Source organism: Nymphaea colorata, chromosome 2, assembly GCF_008831285.2.
Source record: "Nymphaea colorata isolate Beijing-Zhang1983 chromosome 2, ASM883128v2, whole genome shotgun sequence".
In the NCBI taxonomy this organism is placed as follows: Eukaryota; Viridiplantae; Streptophyta; class Magnoliopsida; order Nymphaeales; family Nymphaeaceae; genus Nymphaea; species Nymphaea colorata.
The window spans coordinates 23,276,418-23,297,993 of record NC_045139.1 but is presented as its reverse complement, the minus strand read 5'-3'; the positions used below and the strand labels follow the sequence as shown (position 1 = coordinate 23,297,993).

At 38.6% G+C, this 21,576-nt stretch overlaps 1 protein-coding gene across 2 annotated transcripts in view; it reads right to left on the bottom strand.

The window, feature by feature from the left end:
- Positions 1-1,498: 1,498 nt before the first annotated feature.
- LOC116248029 (uncharacterized) overlaps positions 1,499-21,576 on the bottom strand; it is a 25,631-nt gene continuing 5,553 nt past the window's right edge. Inside the window, exons 2-6 of one of the 2 annotated variants that reach the window (XM_050076035.1) lie at positions 19,648-19,749; positions 6,164-6,302; positions 6,031-6,068; positions 2,010-2,230; positions 1,499-1,733 (exon numbers count right to left, since the gene is read on the bottom strand). In XM_050076035.1, the coding sequence (XP_049931992.1) occupies positions 1,679-1,733; positions 2,010-2,230; positions 6,031-6,068; positions 6,164-6,302; positions 19,648-19,749 (555 nt within the window). In that variant the 3' untranslated portion in view covers positions 1,499-1,678. The remainder of the gene's footprint in view (positions 1,734-2,009; positions 2,231-6,030; positions 6,069-6,163; positions 6,303-19,647; positions 19,750-21,576) is intronic. The other variant, XM_031620592.2, reaches the window with a different exon arrangement.

Below are 21,576 nucleotides of genomic sequence, written 5' to 3'. Positions count from 1 at the left end.
CACTCAAAGCTATACGTGTGAGGAAAAAATTGGCCAAAATTGAATGTGATGGATATGTTTCTATCACCATCCCTATTTTCGAATATTGTGGAACACTGTCTTTAAATTTCAGATAAAATTTGATCTATATATCGAGCGTCGATGAATGTTTTTATGCAAATAAATTAGATATTTTGGATCCACCCGCATAATAGCATTGAAAAAGAAAAACCCAGTCTGGCTGAAGAGCGCTGGACAACCGATGATTTAGACAACAGAATCCCTGGACCCATGTACAAAACCATGCTACTCTGGGTTAAGTTCATTTGGATGGCATGCCAACAAAGCCAAAGCGAAATTATAGATCAAGCGGATTTGTGTTAACGTGGTTTACATACACTATTGCTCTAGATGTTCCTTAGTACATACTATTTTTCTTTGTCTATGATCTTGTTTTGCTTAAAATATGTTGTAATGGTCCAACTACAAAAATTAAATTATAATGTTTGATCTTACACCAAGAGCACTTCAAGCTCTGACGCAACGTATTTGCATCAAATTAGCATGAGAACTTTGTGATTTGGACTTGATATGCTGGATGTCTGAAATGACTACGATTAAGTCTGTGTTTTGGCCATCTTCGTGGATAAATGCAGTTGTTAGTATATGCAAAAATGGAAGTGGTTGATATTCTTATGTTTGAAACACAGCATGTGCACGAGCCTTACTGTGGTAAAATGCCATTTTAATGTTTTTGTTTGACATAAATACTTGATGCATGCACGTGGATGACAAAAGATGATAAAATTATGCTACAGGCATATACTAAGATGCTGCACTAGGCCCAAATCATGTAAATGCTTGGTTAGTTTTGAAATATGCTATGGAATTGCATATGGCTGTCATGGTCTATGAGGATTGTGGAGACCTGGTGGTGTTCTTTAGATATCTTCATTAGATGTGCATTATTCTTCATTGTATATATGGAAAGCGTCTGAACAATCATTCTTGATGGAGTTTATCCTTGTGACTCTGATCGAACTTCCAAGGTATTGCTCTACACATTTTTTTTGTGATGCAATGTAACTTATATCCAGCTGATTGTTTTGATCACAGGATTTTAATTTTCTGTTACAAACTGTTATAACCATGTTCTTGCACAAAGAATTGGTGTAGAAGTTTTACTAATGAAAAGCCCCAAGGGAGTTGGGGCAGTAGACTGTCTTTGGTTGTAAAGAAGGTATTCAACGTCCAAATCCCATGGGCACTAGCACTACCCTCTGCGCAAGGCTAAGCATTAGCCACAAGGTCCCCAGGAAAAACTACCCCAATCAAAATCTTAATTTCGAGCATAAATTGAAAGAGTGATCTTTATCTCATTTTATAAAGCAAAAAAGTCCCAACAGAACTATAATCCCAAGTTAATGTCAAGTTTTTAATATATTGAAGTACTTTTAGCAAAGTGAACCAGACCAAGTAATGATATCAGTTGAGATTGAAGGAAAATTTCGCTAGATCAACACTAATTTTTGCACAATAATCAATCAGTATTCAGCCACCCGGACGTTTTTTAGTTTAATAGAATAATAACAAAGAGAACCACCATATGAGTATGCAGGACCAAAAAAGTTCCAGTGGTTGGAAGCAGCATATATTCTGGCTTCTTCTTCAAAACCTGCCTTACCGGCACCTGATTATGCTAATCAATGGCGTTCGTCTGCCAAACATGGTCGGTCTTTCCAAGAACAGGGAGACTGAAAGATAGAAACAAACTGAAGATAGTACAGTAGGAGAAAAAGCAGCAAGGTCAATTCAACCTTGTTATTAAGGAAGCATGTTGAGAAATTAATCGAACTCGCTAAGTTTATGTGAGTTGCAACATAAGCTTTTCATGGCTAATCGACATTAGAAGTGTACAACATGATTGTGGAACTTCCTCTGAGCGCCGGCTTCAAATCTCCAAGACTACAAGATAGAGAGAGAGAGAGAGAGAGGTGTGTGGACTTGACAAGAGCTCATACTACACTTACCCACTCTGTACAGCATTAAAGAATTTCGAGAGCGGCACAGGACCATCTGCTTTATCATCATTGACAGGACGCTTGCTTCTTGATTTGTGTCTCTTCTCCTTACTTGACTTCTTAGATTTTGATTTTCTTCTCTTCGATTCCCTCTTGTCATCCTCATCATCACTACCAGAAGTCTCAGATGATGAACTGGAAGAACTTGATTCGGAGGATTTTCTTGAACGCTGGAAATGTCAGATCAACAGGAATGAAATATTGAGTCAGTCAGAGAAATCAAATGTGAAAATGTATACACGTCTTTCACTATCAAAAGTGAAACCAACTACTCAAACGCACTTAACATAGTTTATTTATTATTTTAGTATAATAAAAATAAGTCCCCATGATTCCTTGAGCCATTGTTAAGTCACTTTTATATTCATGAACTATGAGCTGCTGCAAATATCAAAATTTAAATCTCATGGCACGCTGAAGGCAAATAGACCTATTAATATGAATAGTAAATCAGGAAATAGACATCCATACAGTTAGGTCAATATTAGTGCATAAATCATCAAAATGAGAACTGTCTGACAGTAGGGTCATATGGTCCACAAACTACGTACTACGATAATAGATCAGGCAGCACTCTTGTTTGTAAGAGGCAGCACTCTCGTTTGTATGAATCCAGACGCCAGGTTTAACATCCAGGTGTCTTAAGGTTAACACTTACCGTTAGTAATCAAAAATGCATATAAGCTGGAGTTTTCTTTCATAAAAAGGGGGAAGAGAGAGAAAGAGAGAGGGGGAGAGAGAGAGAGAGAGTAATACAACTTAACATGGTGTAAAGATTACCTAAACGGATGGATTTTCTTCTTAAGTAGGGAATCTTAAACTCATTCTCAACGTGGGAACACAATCATATCAGACCTAATACATTTTGATACATCTCACAAGTTCATTTCATGCTATAGTGGCAGAGATTTCCACTAGAACATTTGGCTCTGACAGTCTGACTAACAAGCGTCCATTAAAAAATAAGAGGTCCTTTAGCCCTCCTTTATGCATGTCATCACTCATCAGTTCTATCCATGTAGTCCCCATAAACTCACCCCCATCCATCTCCCCACAACTTGACATGATTCTTCCCACCCCCTTCCTCTCCCTCTTTCCCTTGTCTTTCCCTCCTCTTTCTGAAACACAAACACCTGGTTTCTCCACTTTTCTTTGAGAAGGGAAAAAAAATCTCACAGTAATTCCTATGACAGATTCGGTGGAAGGATAATTTTGCACATGGAATCAGCATGTTAACCATCAACATCAATGCATATCACTAGAAAAATCCAAAACATAGATGGAAGCAACAGAACTTCAGTAAATTCCTATGAAGCCCAACATTACAAAAGATGGGGTTGGATGTGACATCCAATGAGCCTAGCTAATCAATGCAACAACAACCTTATGACAGCAACCAGGGAGAATTAATGGCAAGAACAACCTTATGACAACAACCAGGGGAGGTTGGACACCAGGTTTACAAAAGAATAAATAACCCTACATCATTCAAGCCTGCTCATCTTATCCTCTATGTTTCATTTATATATGGGTTACTCCTGATTGGACTTGCTCTTCTGATAACCTCTTTGATTAGATTGCCTATTCAAGTGATGGCTCAACATCTAATCAGCTGCTATACAAACTGCAAACAAGATCATTCTTTTCTTCTTTCATCCTCCATTCTCCATGGAGTTAGTCCCTCCAAGCAATGTTTTATGCATTGCAGTGGAACTTACAATAGATTACATGCATGGCAAATAGATACTATCCCAAAAAAGTCGAAGTGAAACACCTATATCAGGCAGACCAGTATATCATATGATGAGTCAGTCACTCTAGCATCATGTGGATTGTTGACACATGAAAAGCAAAGCAGCGCACACATCACTCCCCAGACTGATTCTATGACACACCTTGGCGGAACTGGAGGTTCTCACTACTTATAGTGTTTTCAATCATGTAGGGCCTTCGTTCCAGGCACCAAATACAATGCCTATGGCCTTTACAGTGGTCATAGCAAGTGGGTCAAGTTGACACCTTACTTTTTGGAATGCAACGTATTTAAACCATGCAGAACTTGCTCAAATTATTCTACCGCAAAATGTAGCCAAAGAAACAAAATTTTGGAATGTTTTTAGGTTGTCAGAAAATACAGATTTAGCATGACAATGAATTTAAGCATTTACCATGTAGCTATGACATTAACACATAGTTTAGAACTACATGAATGAAAAATCATATTTGCAAGCATGATTTTTTATGAAAAATACACGCTCAGATGAGCTTCCAACAGGCTACATGAACTATAAAAGCATTCACTTATATATGGTCCATTTAGATTGAAAGCAGAAGCAAAGTAGCAATGAATGACCAAAGCTGCAGACAGAGAAGCTGTCTAACCTGGTTGTCAACAGTTATACGTTTCCAGAGAGCTACCAGCTGGGCAACAGTAAGGATGGCCATAGGTAGAGAGGGAGAGGAGGGAGCAATTCGCTAGGGAAGGGGCAATTCTATACCTAAACCCCTGTTAATATTTTTTAACAAAAATAGGACAAAAACAGACTTCATCAGTGCTGACCGAGTCTGTCTTTTGGACAAAAATCAGACGTGCACATTACCATATCTGAACATGTCAGATTCAGAATTGACCCACAGTGGATCTGCATTGGATGTTAGCCAAAATTGTCCAGGTACAACTTATTGCACCCGATGCGGTTGAGGCTCTTTCTTGCTGCACCTGCACACACACAGCACAATGCAGGTGCAGCAACCTATCAGGCGAGTCTGTTCACACAGGTCACCTTTAAAAACCAGAATAAGTTATTTGGTTCATTGGGCAGAAAACATTTCTTGTTTGATCTCCACGAGGCACGAGTGATGTTAATTTAAGAATATGTCATTAAAGAACATGCACCAGATTTAGAGATTTATCAGTTTGAGTCAAACCAGATCTGATTAGTTCAGAATCTTTAGTTCCAGTTAAGTTAGACTTGGTAAACCTCAGGTCAAGCTTAAGCTTGAGTCCTCTGCAAATCTAGCAATCCCACCTTATCAAAGAAAAAAAGAAAAGAAAAGAGCCAGCACATGGTGGGCTAGAAATTTCAATAAGTGGATTAAATTCAGAAACCATATTTGAGTGAATTTGCATCCTATGGTTAGATCTTGTAAAGCAGACATGGAAAAGACTTGATCCAGCTTAATTCCCACTCATTTCCATCTCTGCTATTCTCCATTTATTGACAGTTTATCACAAAAGTTAGATGGAAACAACTGCTCAAGCTGTTCACTTGCCATCCATAATGCTAAGTTGCTAACATACAAGTCGAATTAACTACTAAATACATATAAAATCTGCTTCTGGCTGAATCTAGAATGGTTAACAGTTACACACACACACTCTCTCTCTCTCTCTCTCTACCAGTTACAACTACGAAAGCGTAAAAATTCAACAAACAGTAAAGTTATGACGATTCTGATAGATGGAATAGAAAAGGTTTCCCAAAAGAGAGATTGTTTGTTAGGTTCAAGAAACAACGTCTGTTACCTGACATGATCATAGATAACATGGCACATGCCTGTTCATTGAAGAAATTAAATTTCAGTTCAGATCAAAGACTCAAATTTCTGACGATTGTCACTGAGGATTCTGTTAGAACATGGATGACATACAAAGTAAATGTCCCCATAAAAAACTGTGTGCACCTAAGTGGACTCCAAAAAGAGCTCAATAAAAAAGAAAACTTTCAGAATACAAGGTAATTATTATGTATGAGCAACTAGATAGGTAGAGGTTATGAAAATGGATGAACATTATTTAAAAAATACAGGATTCAGATAAGAACTATTTTAGAGGACAAGAAGATCTATAACATAAATTCAAAGGTCAGAGAACTTCATGATAAGCATAACAGAGAAGCATATAGAAAACTTGCTAAGGTAATTACTTTAGGCAGAAAAACAAACGTAAGATTCGAAGCACATGGCATACCTTTTTCTTCCTGCTTCTTTTTTCTTTCTCCTTTTTCTCTGCAGTAACATACAAATGATAAGATGAGAAAAAGAATATGCTGTCCATGAGTTCTTCGGATGTACAAAAATGAAGCAGATAAACGTGTGCCAACCTTTGAGAGTAATTTTGTGGCGAGAGTGGTTTCTTCCACTTGCTAGCTTGCTTGCTCTTTCTGCATCTAACTGAGCCCTGTACTCCCTCATCATCCTATCTTTGTCAGCCTCCAACTCATCTCTTCTCAGTGCATCTTCCTGAAAATGTAAATGCATAAAGAACAAATACCACAAACTTAGAAAAGGCAAATCTTGACTCAGACAGAGATATGACAGGCAGCTAGGATATAAGAGCACTACAAAACTCACGGATCATTCAAAGAAGTTAATCATTACATAAAAGGAAGCAATATTAAACCAGGACTAAGACTATTAGTTTTTTTATGGAATAACTGATTTGTACTGATTTCTATTTCTGATTGTAGAACAAAGGTTCATGGACGTGAAAATGATACTCGTTTAGGAAAATAAGTGGCTTTTCTCACACTACATAATTGCAAACTGCAATTTTCATTTCCTTGAGCTGCCCAGAGCTTGTAACACATGGCCAAATAAGACAAGTTCATGTGGCTCAAAGCATAATGGACTCTCAATTAAGGTAAATTCTTTCTTAAACATTAACTAGAGAGATGATGAGATTACTCGAACACCATGCTGACCTCCAAAAGATACTACTGACTATGTATCTTAGCAATGTCATTTGTATGCCTTTGTTTTATGAAATTTGTCTACATCTAAAATACATTTGTGAAACTTACTTCCATATTTTTGGGAATTACCTTCTCAGCCACTTCACGTGGATCTAAGCAATCAACTTTCCTACTTTTATTGGAAAGCCCAAGAAATAACAATATCCCACGATTCTTATGCAGCCTTATTTGTGCCATTCTAGGATTCCATTTCTAGTACGATAAGCAAAAGTGAAAGCTTTTTCCATTTCATTTCCTGGCTGAACAGGGACCAAGAGAGACTTAGGGTGTATCAGTAGAGCCATAGTGAAACTGGTCTCACTAGCCTAGCGTAAGCTGGGCCTCCTTTTTTAGCAAGCAAAGTGGTTTTTTATGTTGACGAGAGAACGAATAGCCCTTCATTCTGTGGAATTGCTTTATGCCTCAGTAGTGGTGCATAAGTGCACCCTTTAGTATATCCTCTAGCTTTCTTTTTCTAGGCCAGCTCCAATGGTGGGAGGTACGGCGCTGGTGCAGGATACAACAATTTTCAAAATATTTAGGTGCAGGCGAGGCAAGTATATATATATATATATATATATAGAGAGAGAGAGAGAGAGTAAATTATATAATTAATTAACTGTTTAATAGCCTCATTTATGTATATTTACATTTAAATCATTAAAAACTTTGTGTATTAGAGATTGTCTGGTCAACTGCACATTTGAAATGGTCAATTTTCACCCAGTTCGACTTACCACATCACAAGTACTGCGTCAGAGAAGCACCAACACCAACATTGACATGGGTGTGGCAGCTGCTTAGGCTTACCCTTGCTATACCTTCTATGCAACTCTTTCTGCTTCTACTACTTTTTCCTTTTCTTTCCAGTTGTAGGAGAAGTTCATTGTCATAAATACCAATTTTTTCTTAAGAAATGCAAAACAGAAGAAAAATAAAGGAAAATTAGAAAGGCAAAATTTTGTGATATTTGAAAAAAAAATGCCAAATGAGAAAAAAAACATTTTTATCACATTTTTTCATGTTTTCCCCTTCGTCGAAAAATATGATGTTTAACAATTTTTATTTTTTAAAGTTTCTTTTAATATATTATAAAATATGCTGAATTCCGATCAATGTTTTTGTAAGAAAATTAATGGAACTCAAATTTTCACATTTTTCTTTTTCTTAATTTTTGAATTCCAAAGCTTTTCCTAAGAAAAACACCACCTTTTGTGATACTTGTGACAATGAGGAAAAATGACTCCAGGGTACTGATGATTTACCCAACCATCCAGCTTTTCATCATTCTATTTCAACCTAGCCTACTACCGCCAGTTTCCAAGTAATTTGTTAATGGCTAATAGACCACGCATTATGCTGTTAGAAAAAGTGAAAGCACCAATATATATATATATATATTAAAATCCACCGGCTGCTAAGTATTGCTAGATGGATCTTTTTAATTTTCTGTTGCTATTTGCTAAAAATCCCTATTGAAAAACCATGGCCAGACAAAAACCGTCACCAATGCCCCTATTGCAACAGTTTTTAGCAACAAAAATTGAGAAAGAGAACTCCATCCTACACTATGTCACATAGGTACGGGTACGGGTACCGGTGCGGGTACGGACCATTTTCAAAAAATTTGGGTGCAGAGGTACGGCCGTACACACACACGGACATATATATATATATGTCAAAAAAATTCAAAATGAATAACATATTCACAAATCATTATCCAAAACACAGTATGGAAGTATCATACAAATACATCAGCTTTCTTGATTCTCCGTCGCATCATCAAGATTAGAAGGATCAACAAGTCACGCTTTTAAGATATATTGACATCGCTATGGTTATGGCTCACACTATTATCGAAGAGTAAAGTTATAGAGAAGGGATGGATTTTCAAAACATTGTAAGGAAGATTTTCAATGAAAAGTTGTGAGGAACTATGTACAAGAAAGGTTTAGAGTGAAAAAGGGAGAGGGAGATTTTTAATTTTCAACTCAAAAACTAACAACTTTGGACTCGGCCAAAGTTGACCAAGTCTGAAAATGGACAAAAATGATCCCGAGTACGTTGACCGTACCGCTGCTGCGTTGAACGCACCTTTGCCGTACCCAGGGCCGTACCCGTACCGTGCGGGTACTCAGCAGCAGGCAGATTTCAGTCTATGCGTTTCTTAGCCTTTTGTTATCGTTATTCCTTTGCCCAATGTTGCCTCCCTGTTTTTATATCCTACTGACTGTGTTTAAGGGATTTTCCCTGACGCAGCACTCAAGCCTAAGCGGTACTTTCCCATAGTGGCACTTCGGAATAGAACAGATTAAGAATCAAGCATAGACTACAAATTCGATAATAAAACAACAAAGCAAAAACAAATAGAAACTATAAAAACTGTAGAAACACGTGCACAGAGAAAGAGAATACGAGGAATACGATGTAACATGGAAAAACCCTCAACAAGAGGAAAAAAACCACGGATGAGGAGGAGCTGGTTGCCCACTAGCCGCCAGACTCTCTCTGTCTTAAGATTTCATTGACCATAAGGATTAGGGTTACACGACTTAAGTAATGCCCAACAAGGGCTACAAGATGGATCAGGTATGGATTCGGACCCGGTCCCGAAACCCGTCTAACATACTTCAACACTCTCCCTCAAGTTGGGCATACATATCAAACATGCCCAACTTGGATACATTTCTCTCGAATGAAGTTGAAGATAGAGCTTTCGTCAGAACATCAGCTGTTTGGTCTTCAAATCTCATGTAAGGAAGTACAAGTTCATTAGCATCAATTCTCTCTCGAATGAAATGTCGGTCAATCTCAACATGCTTTGTTCTGTCATGAAGCACAGGGTTGTTGGCCAAGTTAATTGCAGACTTGTTATCGCAATACATCTTCATTGGTTCTTCAACCTTTATACCAATATCCGTCAACAATACTTTTAGCCACAAAAGCTCTGAAACTCCCATAGCCACTGCTTTGTATTCTGCTTCAACACTGGAACGAAAACACACATCTTGCCTTTTACTTCTCCACACTATGAGATTCCCTCCCAAATAGATACAATAGCCAGAGGTGGACCTCTTAGTGTCAATACAGCTTGCCCAGTCTGCATCTGAATAACCTTCAATCCCAAGAGTGTCTTGCTTGACATACAAAAGACCTTTGTCGGGATTTCTCTTCAAGTAGCACAAGATCCTGTCAACAGCCTTCAAGTGGGCATCCGTGGGAGCATGCATGAACTGACTCATCACATTCACAGCAAAGGTAATATCAGGTCTAGTGAGAGTAAGATAAATCAACTTCCCTACAAGACATTGACATCTTCTTTTGGCCTCTTCACAGAGAGGCTCCCCATCTCTAAGACTTAGCTTATGGCCAGCATCTAGAGGAGTAGAAGCTGGTCTACGCCCTAATTTCCTGGTCTCCTTTAACAAATCTAGGGTGTACTTCCGTTGATTTAGCATGAGGCTAGTCCCAGACCTAGCAATTTCAATGCCAAGAAAATATTTCAACTTACCAAGGTCCTTGAGATCAAACTCGATCGCCAACTGTTTCTTTAACTTAATTATTTCATCTTCATCATCACCTGTGACAATCATATCATCAACATATACCAACAAAATTGCAACATTTTGTTCATTTCTCTTCACAAAGAGTGTATGATCTCCATTCCCTTGATGGTATCCACATTGTCTCATAACAAGTCTAAGTCGTTCAAACCATGCTCGAGGAGATTGCTTGAGCCCATATAAAGCTTTCCTTAACTTGCAACATTTTCCAGGTTCTTCATATCCTGGAGGCATACACATATATACTTCCTCTTCAAGGTCTCCATTGAGAATTGCGTTCTTGACATCAAGTTGGTACATCTTCCACTCCTTCATCACAGCTAAGGAGATAATGACTCTGACAGTCTTCATCTTCGCAATAGGAGCAAAGGTCTCCAAATAATCAATCCCATATTTTTGATTAAACCCCTTGGCCACAAGACGAGCTTTGTATCTTTCAACACTTCCACTTGGTTTGTACTTGATGGTGTAGACCCACTTAGATCCAACCAAGTGAGCCGCCTCAGGAATCTTTGTAACTTCCCATGTCATGTTTCTTCTCAGGGCTTCTATCTCTTCTTGCATTGCATAAGTCCACTTGGGATCACTTTGAGCCTCAACAACATTCCTGGAAATCATAGCCAAAGAAAGAGAAGATACAAAACATTTGTAGTCCTTGCTCAGTCTAGAATATGAAACAAAATTACCAATAGGATGTTGAGTACATGACCTGACACCCTTTCACAGGGCGATGGGAAGCTCTTCACTTGCAATAACAGTCTGAATCTCTTCTTCAACAGGATGCTTCTGAGCACGACTTGGGTCATCCAGGGAAGGACTAACTGGATTGGGAGCAGAATTCTCACCACCTGTCATCTCCTCCTGAAGAGGATTCTCACCAAAATAGGAAGCATGTTCAAGGAAAGTGACATCTTTGGTAACATAGGCACGACCAGTGGAAGGGTCCCGACACTTATACCCTTTTTGAGTGGGAGAATAACTTAGAAATACGCCCTTAGTAGACCTTGGATCAAGCTTTTTAATGTGAGGACTATGATTATGAATAAAGCAAACAAAACCAAAGACTCTTGGTGGAAGAGAGAAAGGTTCACGACTCCCCGGTAACAGAGTGAGGCGTCTGCCCATTCAACACACGACTAGGCAAACGGTTTATAAGATACACACTGGTCAACACAGCATCCCCCCAATACCTTTTTGGAACATGACGTTGAAAAAGAAGAGTCATATTCAATAACTGATGATTCTTTCGTTCAGCAACTCCATTTTGAGGAGGAGTATAACTACAGGAAGTCTCATGAACAATTCTCTTTTTCCGAAAGAAGTTATCAACAGACTGACACAAATACTCACGAGCATTGTCAGATCGAAAGGTCTTAACAGATGATCCATATTGAGTTTCCACATAAGCAATGAAAGTCTCTATGGCAGTAGGAACTTCACTACGGTCTTTCAACAAGTAGACAATAGTGTTACGAGAACAATCATCTATAAAGGTGATAAAATACTGAAAACCATGATAAGAAGGAATCCCTGACGGCCCCCACACATCAGAATGAATCATGGCAAATACCTCATTAAACCGATGGCTAGACAAAGGATATGAAGCCCTAACATGTTTGGCTAGGTGACAGACATCACAGGACACCATAGTCATATCTAACCTGGAACATAAATCAGAAAACAACTGTCTAAGAATTCCAAAAGGCAGATGTCCAAGGCGCTCATGCCACCGTAGAAGCAATTGAAGGGACTCCTCTATGTTCTTCGTTGCTTGACTGACTGCCGTCATGAGAGCCTGAGCAGTACGCATAGGCAAGAGATATAGCCCGTCAGAAGTCAGACAAATCTCAATCCTCTTCCCTGTCACCAAGTCCTGCATAACACAGCAATCAGCAGAAAAAATTAGTTCGCAATTCAACTCTTTCGTAATCTTGCTAACCGACAAGAGGTTCAAGGGAAGATGGGGAACATGTAGAGCATTGTGGACAAATAACTTGTTCAAAAGTGGGAGACTCCCTTTCCCAGCCACAGAGATAGAGGAACCATCAGCAAGAGAAACACGTTCCTTTCCTGACGAAAGCTTATACCCATGAAAGACTATAGGATCGCCAGTCATGTGGTGAGTAGCGCCACTGTCGATGATCAACTCTCCCATAGGGGAATCCACCATCACGTCGATCGAACACCCAAATTTCTCCTGCAGTGACAAAGGGCAGCTGTGGCAATAGGGAGCACGCAGCAACTGGCATGAGCAGAGGTGCTGGAACTCTGCAGCAGATCCCGAAGGAGAGCAATGATGCAGGGAGTAGAGGCAGCGCTAGACGGAAAGGCAACACCATGAAGCAGGTCGGGTGGCGGAAGACGTTGCTGGTCAGGCGAAGCAGGTCGGGCGCCGATATCGACGGCGCAGAGGGCGACGGCAGGGAGGAAGGGGGGCGACAGCGAACGGCGGCAGCAATGGAGGGCACCACTGGAGTAGGGCCGACCCAGAAGGCGATGGCGCAAAGAACGACGGCAGGGAGCAGGGCGCGACATCAGGGAGCAGGTCGACGGCGCGGCAGCAAGGGCGACGGCGAGCCAGCAAGGGCGACGGCGCGGCAGCAAGGGCGGTGACACCGGCGACGGTGTCAGCAGCGTCGTCGGACGATGCAGCAGAAAGGTGACGGCGTCGGACACGGCGGTGGCGGTGGTGGTGACGGCAGCGGTGACGGCGGCAGCGGCGAAAACAACGACGGTGACAGCAGCGGCGGCGGGTGAAGAAAACTCCACGATCACCAAAAAAGTCCCAATCTTGTGGGCTCTGATACCATGTAGAAACACGTGCACAGAGAAAGAGAATACGAAGAACACGATGTAACGTGGAAAAACCCTCAACAAGAGGAAAAAAACCACGGATGATGAGGAGCTGGTTGCCCACTAGCCGCCAGACTCTCTCTCTCTTAAGATTTCATTGACCATAAGGATTAGGGTTACACAACTTAAGTAATGCCCAACAAGGGCTACAAGATGGATCGGGTATGGATTCGGACCCGGTCCCGAGACCCGTCTAACATACTTCAACAAAAACAAATACATACAAAGTTGGAGACTTCCTTTCTTTGAATGAAGAAATTTTACATCCTCTAGAGGAGAGGTCTCTCTTAGCCAAAGGCCATGTTTTTCACTCGGACATTTCTGAACCTCTCCGTTTCTTTCTCTTTGTTTTTGTTTTTTGTTGATGCCCTTAGTTTTGGGGAGGAAGCATGTTTTTATAGACGTGGCACGTTCTTCGAGAATGACCGGTGGCCTACTTTAGTAGACAGTTGTTGTCCACTTTACATTATTGCAAAGAGACAAACAATCAGTTGGTAACGGATGCCAGCTAGCTGTTTCTTTTCAAAAAGGTGGCGATACGTGGCTACTATCTGGTTTTATCCTCAACTTTTCCACGTAGTGCGGTAGTGAGTGAAGGGATAAGGCCTCTGATAGCAGACACGCATGCCTCCAGAATCTACATCTTTACATTATTGACATGCAAGCTTTGTCTTGCTTATCTGTCCTATATAGACATATCATCTGGAGGGGAATCGGATTCCTTTTTGTACATTGGACGTAGTTGCGGTTTGATAGGTGTGAGTGGTCCAACTCCTTTGTTTGCTTTTGTGAATTGAAAAACTTTGAGTCCTTTTGTTTTTCCGTAGAGAGTCTGTCATAGGCAACACATGTTCCTGATTGAGTGCTTTATGAGCTAGCAGTATATTTTGTCAATCTCTGGATCATTCTTTAAGCTTCTTTGATCAATCATGTTGATCAAGACTTGTAATTTCCCTAAAGTTGTAGGGTCTTTCTTTTTGTGTGAACTAATAATTGCACATACAGAGCTGACGAGCAAGTTTGATGAAGCTATGAAACTATTGCAATCAGTAGAATTGGGTTACCCTAAAACAAACAGGAGTCTTGACAATCCAAAAAACCCAATCTTTGAAAAAAGATGGGAAACGGCTTATACATGAAGCTAGGACATCAACTAGTCAAAAGACTGTAACCACAGTATTTGACAAAGTCAATCAATTGGCAAAAATATTTACAAAAATCAACATTATACCAAAGGCAATTCACGGGTATTCCACTACCTTGAAGGATTTACTTACTCTTCTTATAGAAGGACCAAATGAAGAATTTTTGACAGATCATACAGGCATCTATCTACGCCTAACTTGTTTACAAGGATGCCATCCCGAAATTGTCAAAAAATTGTTCCAGTTTGGTTCTCTTGCTCTTTTATACCTCTCACCCACTTTGAAGGAAATTATTCTTTTACCACCTGAAATAGGAAAATCAGTAAAAGAATACCTTACATGAAATTCAGGATTTGCAACTAAGCAAAATTTCATTCTGCTGCTCTAGAAATTGTTACACTTCCTGATACAATCCAATGAAAAGAAAAGTGTAGCATTCACTTGATCGAAACAAGGTTAGCAGGAAAAGACTTCCAATAACTTTTGATATTTCTCAGAAGTCCAAGTCATATCTTCATATTGACGATATGAAAAAGTTTATTCATTATCGACGAGCTTTGGTCATGAAAGTTCTAGTCAAGACGGCCCAAGTGCAGGAAGAAAAAGGAATCTGGTGGCATCATGCTTCTACCACAAAATGTGCAATTATTAGTTCACACAAATAGAAGACCCTATAACTTTAGGGAAATTACAAGCCTTCATCAACAGGATTGATCAAGGGAGCATAAAGAATGATCCAGAAATTGACAAAATATACTGTCAGCTCATAAAGCACCAAGTAGGGACATGTGTTGTATGTGGCAGACTCTCTATGGAAGAACCAAAAGAATGACTCAAAAGTTTTTCAAATCACAAAAGCACACAAAGGAGTAGGACCACTCACACATGTCAAACCATGCCTACATCCAATGTAAAAAACAGAATATGAAAAGGAATATGATTCCTCTCCATATGATAGGACCATACAGGACAAATAAGCAAGACAAAGCTTGCACATCAATAATGTAAAGACGTAGATTCTGAAGGCATATGTATCTGCTAACAGAAGTCCTATCCCTTCACTCACTACCGCACTATGCGGAAAAGCTGAGGATAAGACCAAATAATAGTCACCTATCGCCACCTTTTTGAAAAACAACAACTAGCTCGCATCCATTACCAGCTGATTGTTTGTCTCCTTGCAGTAATATAAAGTGGACAACAACTGCCACTAAAGTAGGCCACCGGTCCTTCTCAAAGGACGAGCCACGTCTATAAAAGCCTGCCTCCTCCCAACACTAGGGGCATCAGCGAAAAACAAAAGCGGACAGGAAGAAACAGAGAAGTTCAAGAAGTCTGTACTCTAACGAAATGTCTAGTGAAAAACATGGCCTTTGAGAAGAGAAACACCTCTCCTCTAAAGGGTGTAAAATTTCTTCATTCAAAGAAATAAAGTCTCCAACTTTGTAAGTCTATGGTTTTATAGTTTTTATCCGTTTTTGTTTTATTCTTTTATTCTCGTATTTGTAGTTTATGCTTGATTGTTAATCTATTCTATTTTGAAGTGCCACTATGGGAAAGTACCACTTTAGGCTTGAGTGCCACGTTAGGGAAAACCCCTTAAACGCGGTCAAGAGGATATGAAAATAGGAAGGAAACACTAGGCAAGGGAATAATGGCAACCAAAGGCTACCAAACGCATAGAACTCATTGAAGAACATGGTACTTTAAATATGTTCTTATATATATATATATATATATATATATATATATATACACTCTCTCGCTTTCTCTCTCTACACACACACACACACACACATATATATATATATATACACACATACACACATTCTCTCTCTCTTTCTTTCTCTCTCTCTCTCTCTCTCTCTCTCTCTCTCTCTCTATATATATATATATATATATATATATATATATATATATGTTGTAGATATATATAGAGGGGGTGTGTGTGTACATATGTATGTATATATATATATACACAAACACACATTCTCTCTCTCTCTCTCTCTCTCTCTCTCTATATATATATATATATATATATATATATATATGTTGTAGATATATATAGAGGGGGTGTGTGTGTACATATGTATGCATGTATGCATATACATTCATGTATGTACCTGTTTTATCTATGATAAACAGTCTCGCCTAGACAGGTGTTAGGCGCAGAAAGAGATGCAGTCAACATGTCTGATGCCCTCAGCAGTACCGGGCCATTTTTGTCCAAATATGGACGCATACCTAGCTCACTTCAACATCGAGTCAGGTGCAGTCATCCCGTATCAAGAACTAAAATCATCCACTTTTAATAGGGTTAGAGTTCGATAGAACCCCATATCAACTGGTCAACTATTACTGGTTGCCACAGTCGCCTCCCTAGTCCTGAAATCTCCAGTTCATTATTCATGTGATCTCCAGCAACATGCTTCTGTCTCTAAGTGGCAAACCACCAAACTCCAACATTGTGTTTCCCTCTCCAACCGGCAAACCTACGTTCTCTGGTGAACTGTCCGTTGTTTGGTACCTGTTTTCATCTCACTTGTTTCCTTTCTTCATCTTGTTTCCATTTGATAGCATGTTTTTCTTTCACTGTGCTTTGTTGCTTATATTTTGGAGTCTTTTCTGTGTTTGGTACCTCATTCACTTTTGGTTAAGACTGCATTTTCTGTACAGATCCTACACTCGTTATGAGAGACTGTTTATACAGCTATAAACTTATAACAATAAAACTGTTACATATATTAGATGCTGTTTAGCCTGTTTTACTGCATATGGTTTCTGTTTCTGTGATCTGTGGACTGTTTTGCTGCATAGTGCATCATTTGCTGCTTCTCCTATTCTGTTAATGCTGCATGAGTGCATGAAGTAGCTGCTTATCTTACATATGTATATGTTCCTTACATATATGCTGTTATATACACATAGAACATGCTGTTTTGTTGGAATAGTGCATACTTATCTAGTTATTATATTAGAATCATTAGAATGATATCTTTTTATATTGTTAACTGATGGAATTATCTTTTATGAGACCTTTTGTATGCTTTGAAGGGCCTAGTTCATGTGTATTAGTGCACATCATAACCACAAATATTGTTCCTAGATTTTTATTGGCAAGGCTTTTCTCGGGTATTTTTTTGCAAAGTAGTTTTTCGGGAAATTCTTAGGGTAATCTCCACAGTTTTTTAAAAAATAACAATAAAATAGGTAACAATAAAATAAATGGCAAGCTCAGAAGAAGACATAAAAACTATCTAAATAAAATGATATAAACTATGCTGCCTTTGAGATGATAGAAGAATGATGATAAAATGTAATTTGTGATCATAGAAATGCTCCTCAGTCCTCACTTTGCATAAAAGTGGAAAAACAATGAAACCAAATAAATAAGAAAAAAACATCCAGGCTTGCTCCCAGCAACGTTGCACACTGGTTGCTTACTTGCATCTCACGTTTGAAATGAAAATACTTGCTTCTCACGTTTCAAATGAAAATAAAGTGAAAGCCAGGGCCTAAAGCCCTAAAAACATGTTAATTACCTGTTTTCCCATTTAAAAAAAGTACATGCCAAAAAATGCCCCTTCAGCTCTCCTTTTAACATTGGTTGTCCTTTAAAAAAAGCACCCATGTGCTTGATAGAAGTATTAGAACATTTTTATATTGTAGAGAATGCCCTCATTTCACCAAATGAAAAAAATACACAAAAAAAGAATGATAAAAATGTGATAAAAACACAATCGTTTTACCAAAATAGCACATCCTTTTCACGCTTTTATCATTTTTTGTAAAAACTCATAAATGTTTAAAATGTCGTGATACTTGTGGCTATGATTCATATGATATTTTGAGCTTTAATGGCTCTTATTTTATATTTTTGTATTTTTACATCATATTGACCCATAAAGGCTTGTTATCCTTGTGCACAACAAGTGAAAATTCATAGAAGTTTTGGAGTTTTTATTGCACAAGAAAGTCTTCTACTAAGGTAGCATTTTCACTTCAACATCTGAAAAATGTGATGTCGCTGCCCACTGAATTCAAGCTCATAGATTAGATAATTGCCACATCCAGCCAGAAAGCTTGAAACCCATATCAAGGGATAAAGCACTATTGTTTAATGAATGCCCAAGCTCACAAAACAGACATATGAATAGGAAAAGTGACAGGGTGAAGAATTCTAATAATACTAGGATTAGGAACACGCAGGAGCCGGCTCACTTCCAACATAAATTTAAGCAGAAGAAACCCATGAAGAAGATTTTTGTGCTTGGAGTGTTGTTTATAGTCATTTTTATCATTTTGTCATGTTTTGAACCTTTATTTGTATCCAAGATCCACATCATATGTAAGTGGATCTAGAACTACCTTAGTCTTGATTCTTGAACCTCTTGCATGGACCAAGATCCAAGATCCATCCCTTTCCCCATTTAAAGGGATGTGGGCCTCATTTTGTAAACAGAGTTGATGATGAAATGATATTCTAAGTTGTTTTCTTAGTATTTCCTGTTGAGTTTTGGTTATTTTGCTTAATCCAGAATTAGTTTTAATAGGTTCAGAGCTTAGTCGTTACAAACCTGCAGGATAAGGAACTGAAAATCCTAAGCGATTTACAAAAGAATGCTACAGAACTAGGAAACAGGAATAGATGCATCTCTAGCTGAAAGACCTAGACCTAGTAACCCTGATCAATGTCCTGTCTATGATATATAGTAGAGAAGTATAATCATCTTACAACCCCTTGCTCATTATTTGTCTTGCTTTTGCATTATTTTATTATCTCTTATCCATGTCGTAAATTCCTAATATCACATATACTAGAGAAGGATACGATGAGATAAAAAGCTTGGCTTATTTCACTGTGTTGCTAATGTAGGTTTCAGTGAACTTAGCAATATGCATGAAAAGAGACATCTGAGGGCAAATCACAGCTATCTTGATGCTAGAAAATATGCAATATACAAAACTGAAATAGCATGATGTAAAAAAGACATCAAGTAAGCTTTTGGTAGTCCTTGAAAGTAAAAAAGATGCAATATAGAAAATTGAAATAGCATGATATAGAAAAAAACATCAAGTAAGCTTTTGGCAGTGCTTGAAAGTAACAGTGCTCGTGATAAAGTATATCCAAGATTCGCCACACTGAAGGGTATGACAAAGAATTTATCCTTTTAGAGATGCTGGTGCAGAAGCAGATAATATATACAGACAATATCACATCAATTGCAACCTAACAACGGATAAAACAATATTATACACCATACTAAAATGCATAAAATTAATTAGAAAGTACCCGTTGTTTTTTCTTGAATTCCTCCCAAGTTATTGTATGAGAAGTATTAAGGCTTGCCAGGCGAGCAGCATGCCACTCTGGTGAATGAAATGAACCATCCATCTGCGACTGTCCTCATTAGCAAAATTCCAAAGAAACAGACCAACAAAAATGTAACAGAACAGGATAAAGAAAAGATAGACAGCAAATAGGCAAATTAGAGGAAAAAATACACAATCTAAAACTTTCTACACAAAAGACAAAAATAGCTGAGAATTCACAATGGATTGACTGGATAGGACTATCAGTGTTAGCAGCCATGGTTTATATCAGTGTCTATTGGCCCTTATAGAAAAGTTGAATGTTTCTGCATGAACCTCGATTGTTATTACTTGTTGAACAGCCAAAGGCTTGGCTTAGCATGGATATACAAGGTGAAGTCGTAGCAATAACCACTTGCAGAAGGTGAGGATCAATCCTAACTGAGGTCAGCTGGTAGAAATTTTACATGCAATTAAGTTTCAGAAAGCTATAACTGCTCAGCAATTTAAATCAATTAGAACGAAAGGGCTCTTGTTAAGAAGGGTTAATCATATATCACAAGCTTGAAAATGAATGTAAGGCACCTTGAGACACGATCTGAAAAAAGGGAACTCGTAACAGATCAAAATGATATTAGGTTGAAAGGAGATCATAGGTACAGGCTCAGATGACCTTGAGTCCAGCCATGCTCGAGTATTGAATGACTCCAAATGTTTTAAGACCCATATGGAAAGCAGGTGGCACAAAGGCACAAGTTTTCTCATCATTTTAAATACAAAGCCACCATGGCTCATCCGACCCAGTATTACTAGGGATGCAGGGCAATTCCAAGATGTTTCCTAGGTGGTTTGCCTAACACATGCAATTGGTTTAGGATCTAAATCTTGTTTCAGTCAGATTATAAGCTCTCTCAATGCAGGATCACACGAGCTAGTGTTTAAGGGTCTGCAAAGACCCTCAGAGTAACAAGTAAAGGAAAGATCATGAAGACTATAAGTGTTTAAGCTATAGAAATTTGCATGGGCCTTGACTGCAGAGGGTTGAAAGAGAATGTACGCATTGCATCATGACATACTATCGGCCTATAAGCAACCAAAAGAATATGTTTTCTAATAACATTAAAGAAAAGAACAAAATGAAGAATGCTAAGCATGGTAGTGTTCAAAAATAAGGAACTTTCACGAGCATCCACAAATAGGATGTCAAAGGTAAGGAACTCGCCAGAGATGATGACCAAAATTGTTCTTTACTTGTATGTCTTAGTAATTGTATATAAGTCATTTATTTCTACATGTCACAATCGACGAATCAATATGACAACAGCGGGCTTATGGCAAGTGCATATCTTCTTCAATTGGGCCTACTTTTTTGTCCACTGGAACGATTATGGCCAAAAATATACTCTGTTGATGGTGTTAATTTTGAACTTTATAGGTTGAAGAAGTGCCTTAATAATTTAGTTTGTAAACTGCCTGCACTTCTGATCCATGGTTATTTGGTTGTTTTTTTAACTAAATACAAAATTCAAAAGCATGGTATGCTACACTAGTACAGCTTCCCTAGCATCATATATCGTAATACCACACTGGGTATGGCCTCGTGGATCTAAGAATATGCTGCCATGGAACCTTAAAAAGTGTTTAACTTTCTCCCACTGCAAACTTAAAAGTAAACATTCTACAAAATCGATGAGCTTGAGCCCTTAACCTACCATTTGGATCATAACTAACTACGCACCCTAGAGACCAGCATGCACGATCATCTGTCTCTCCAGGAAATCAATCATCAGTCTGCCGAACGTAGTCCATTTCACCTGCAGGGTGATCTCTCACCTTTTTTTACTTTATCAACATCCATTAAAATTATACTGTATCTATCCCACCAAGTACTTCCAATCGGAAAGCATCG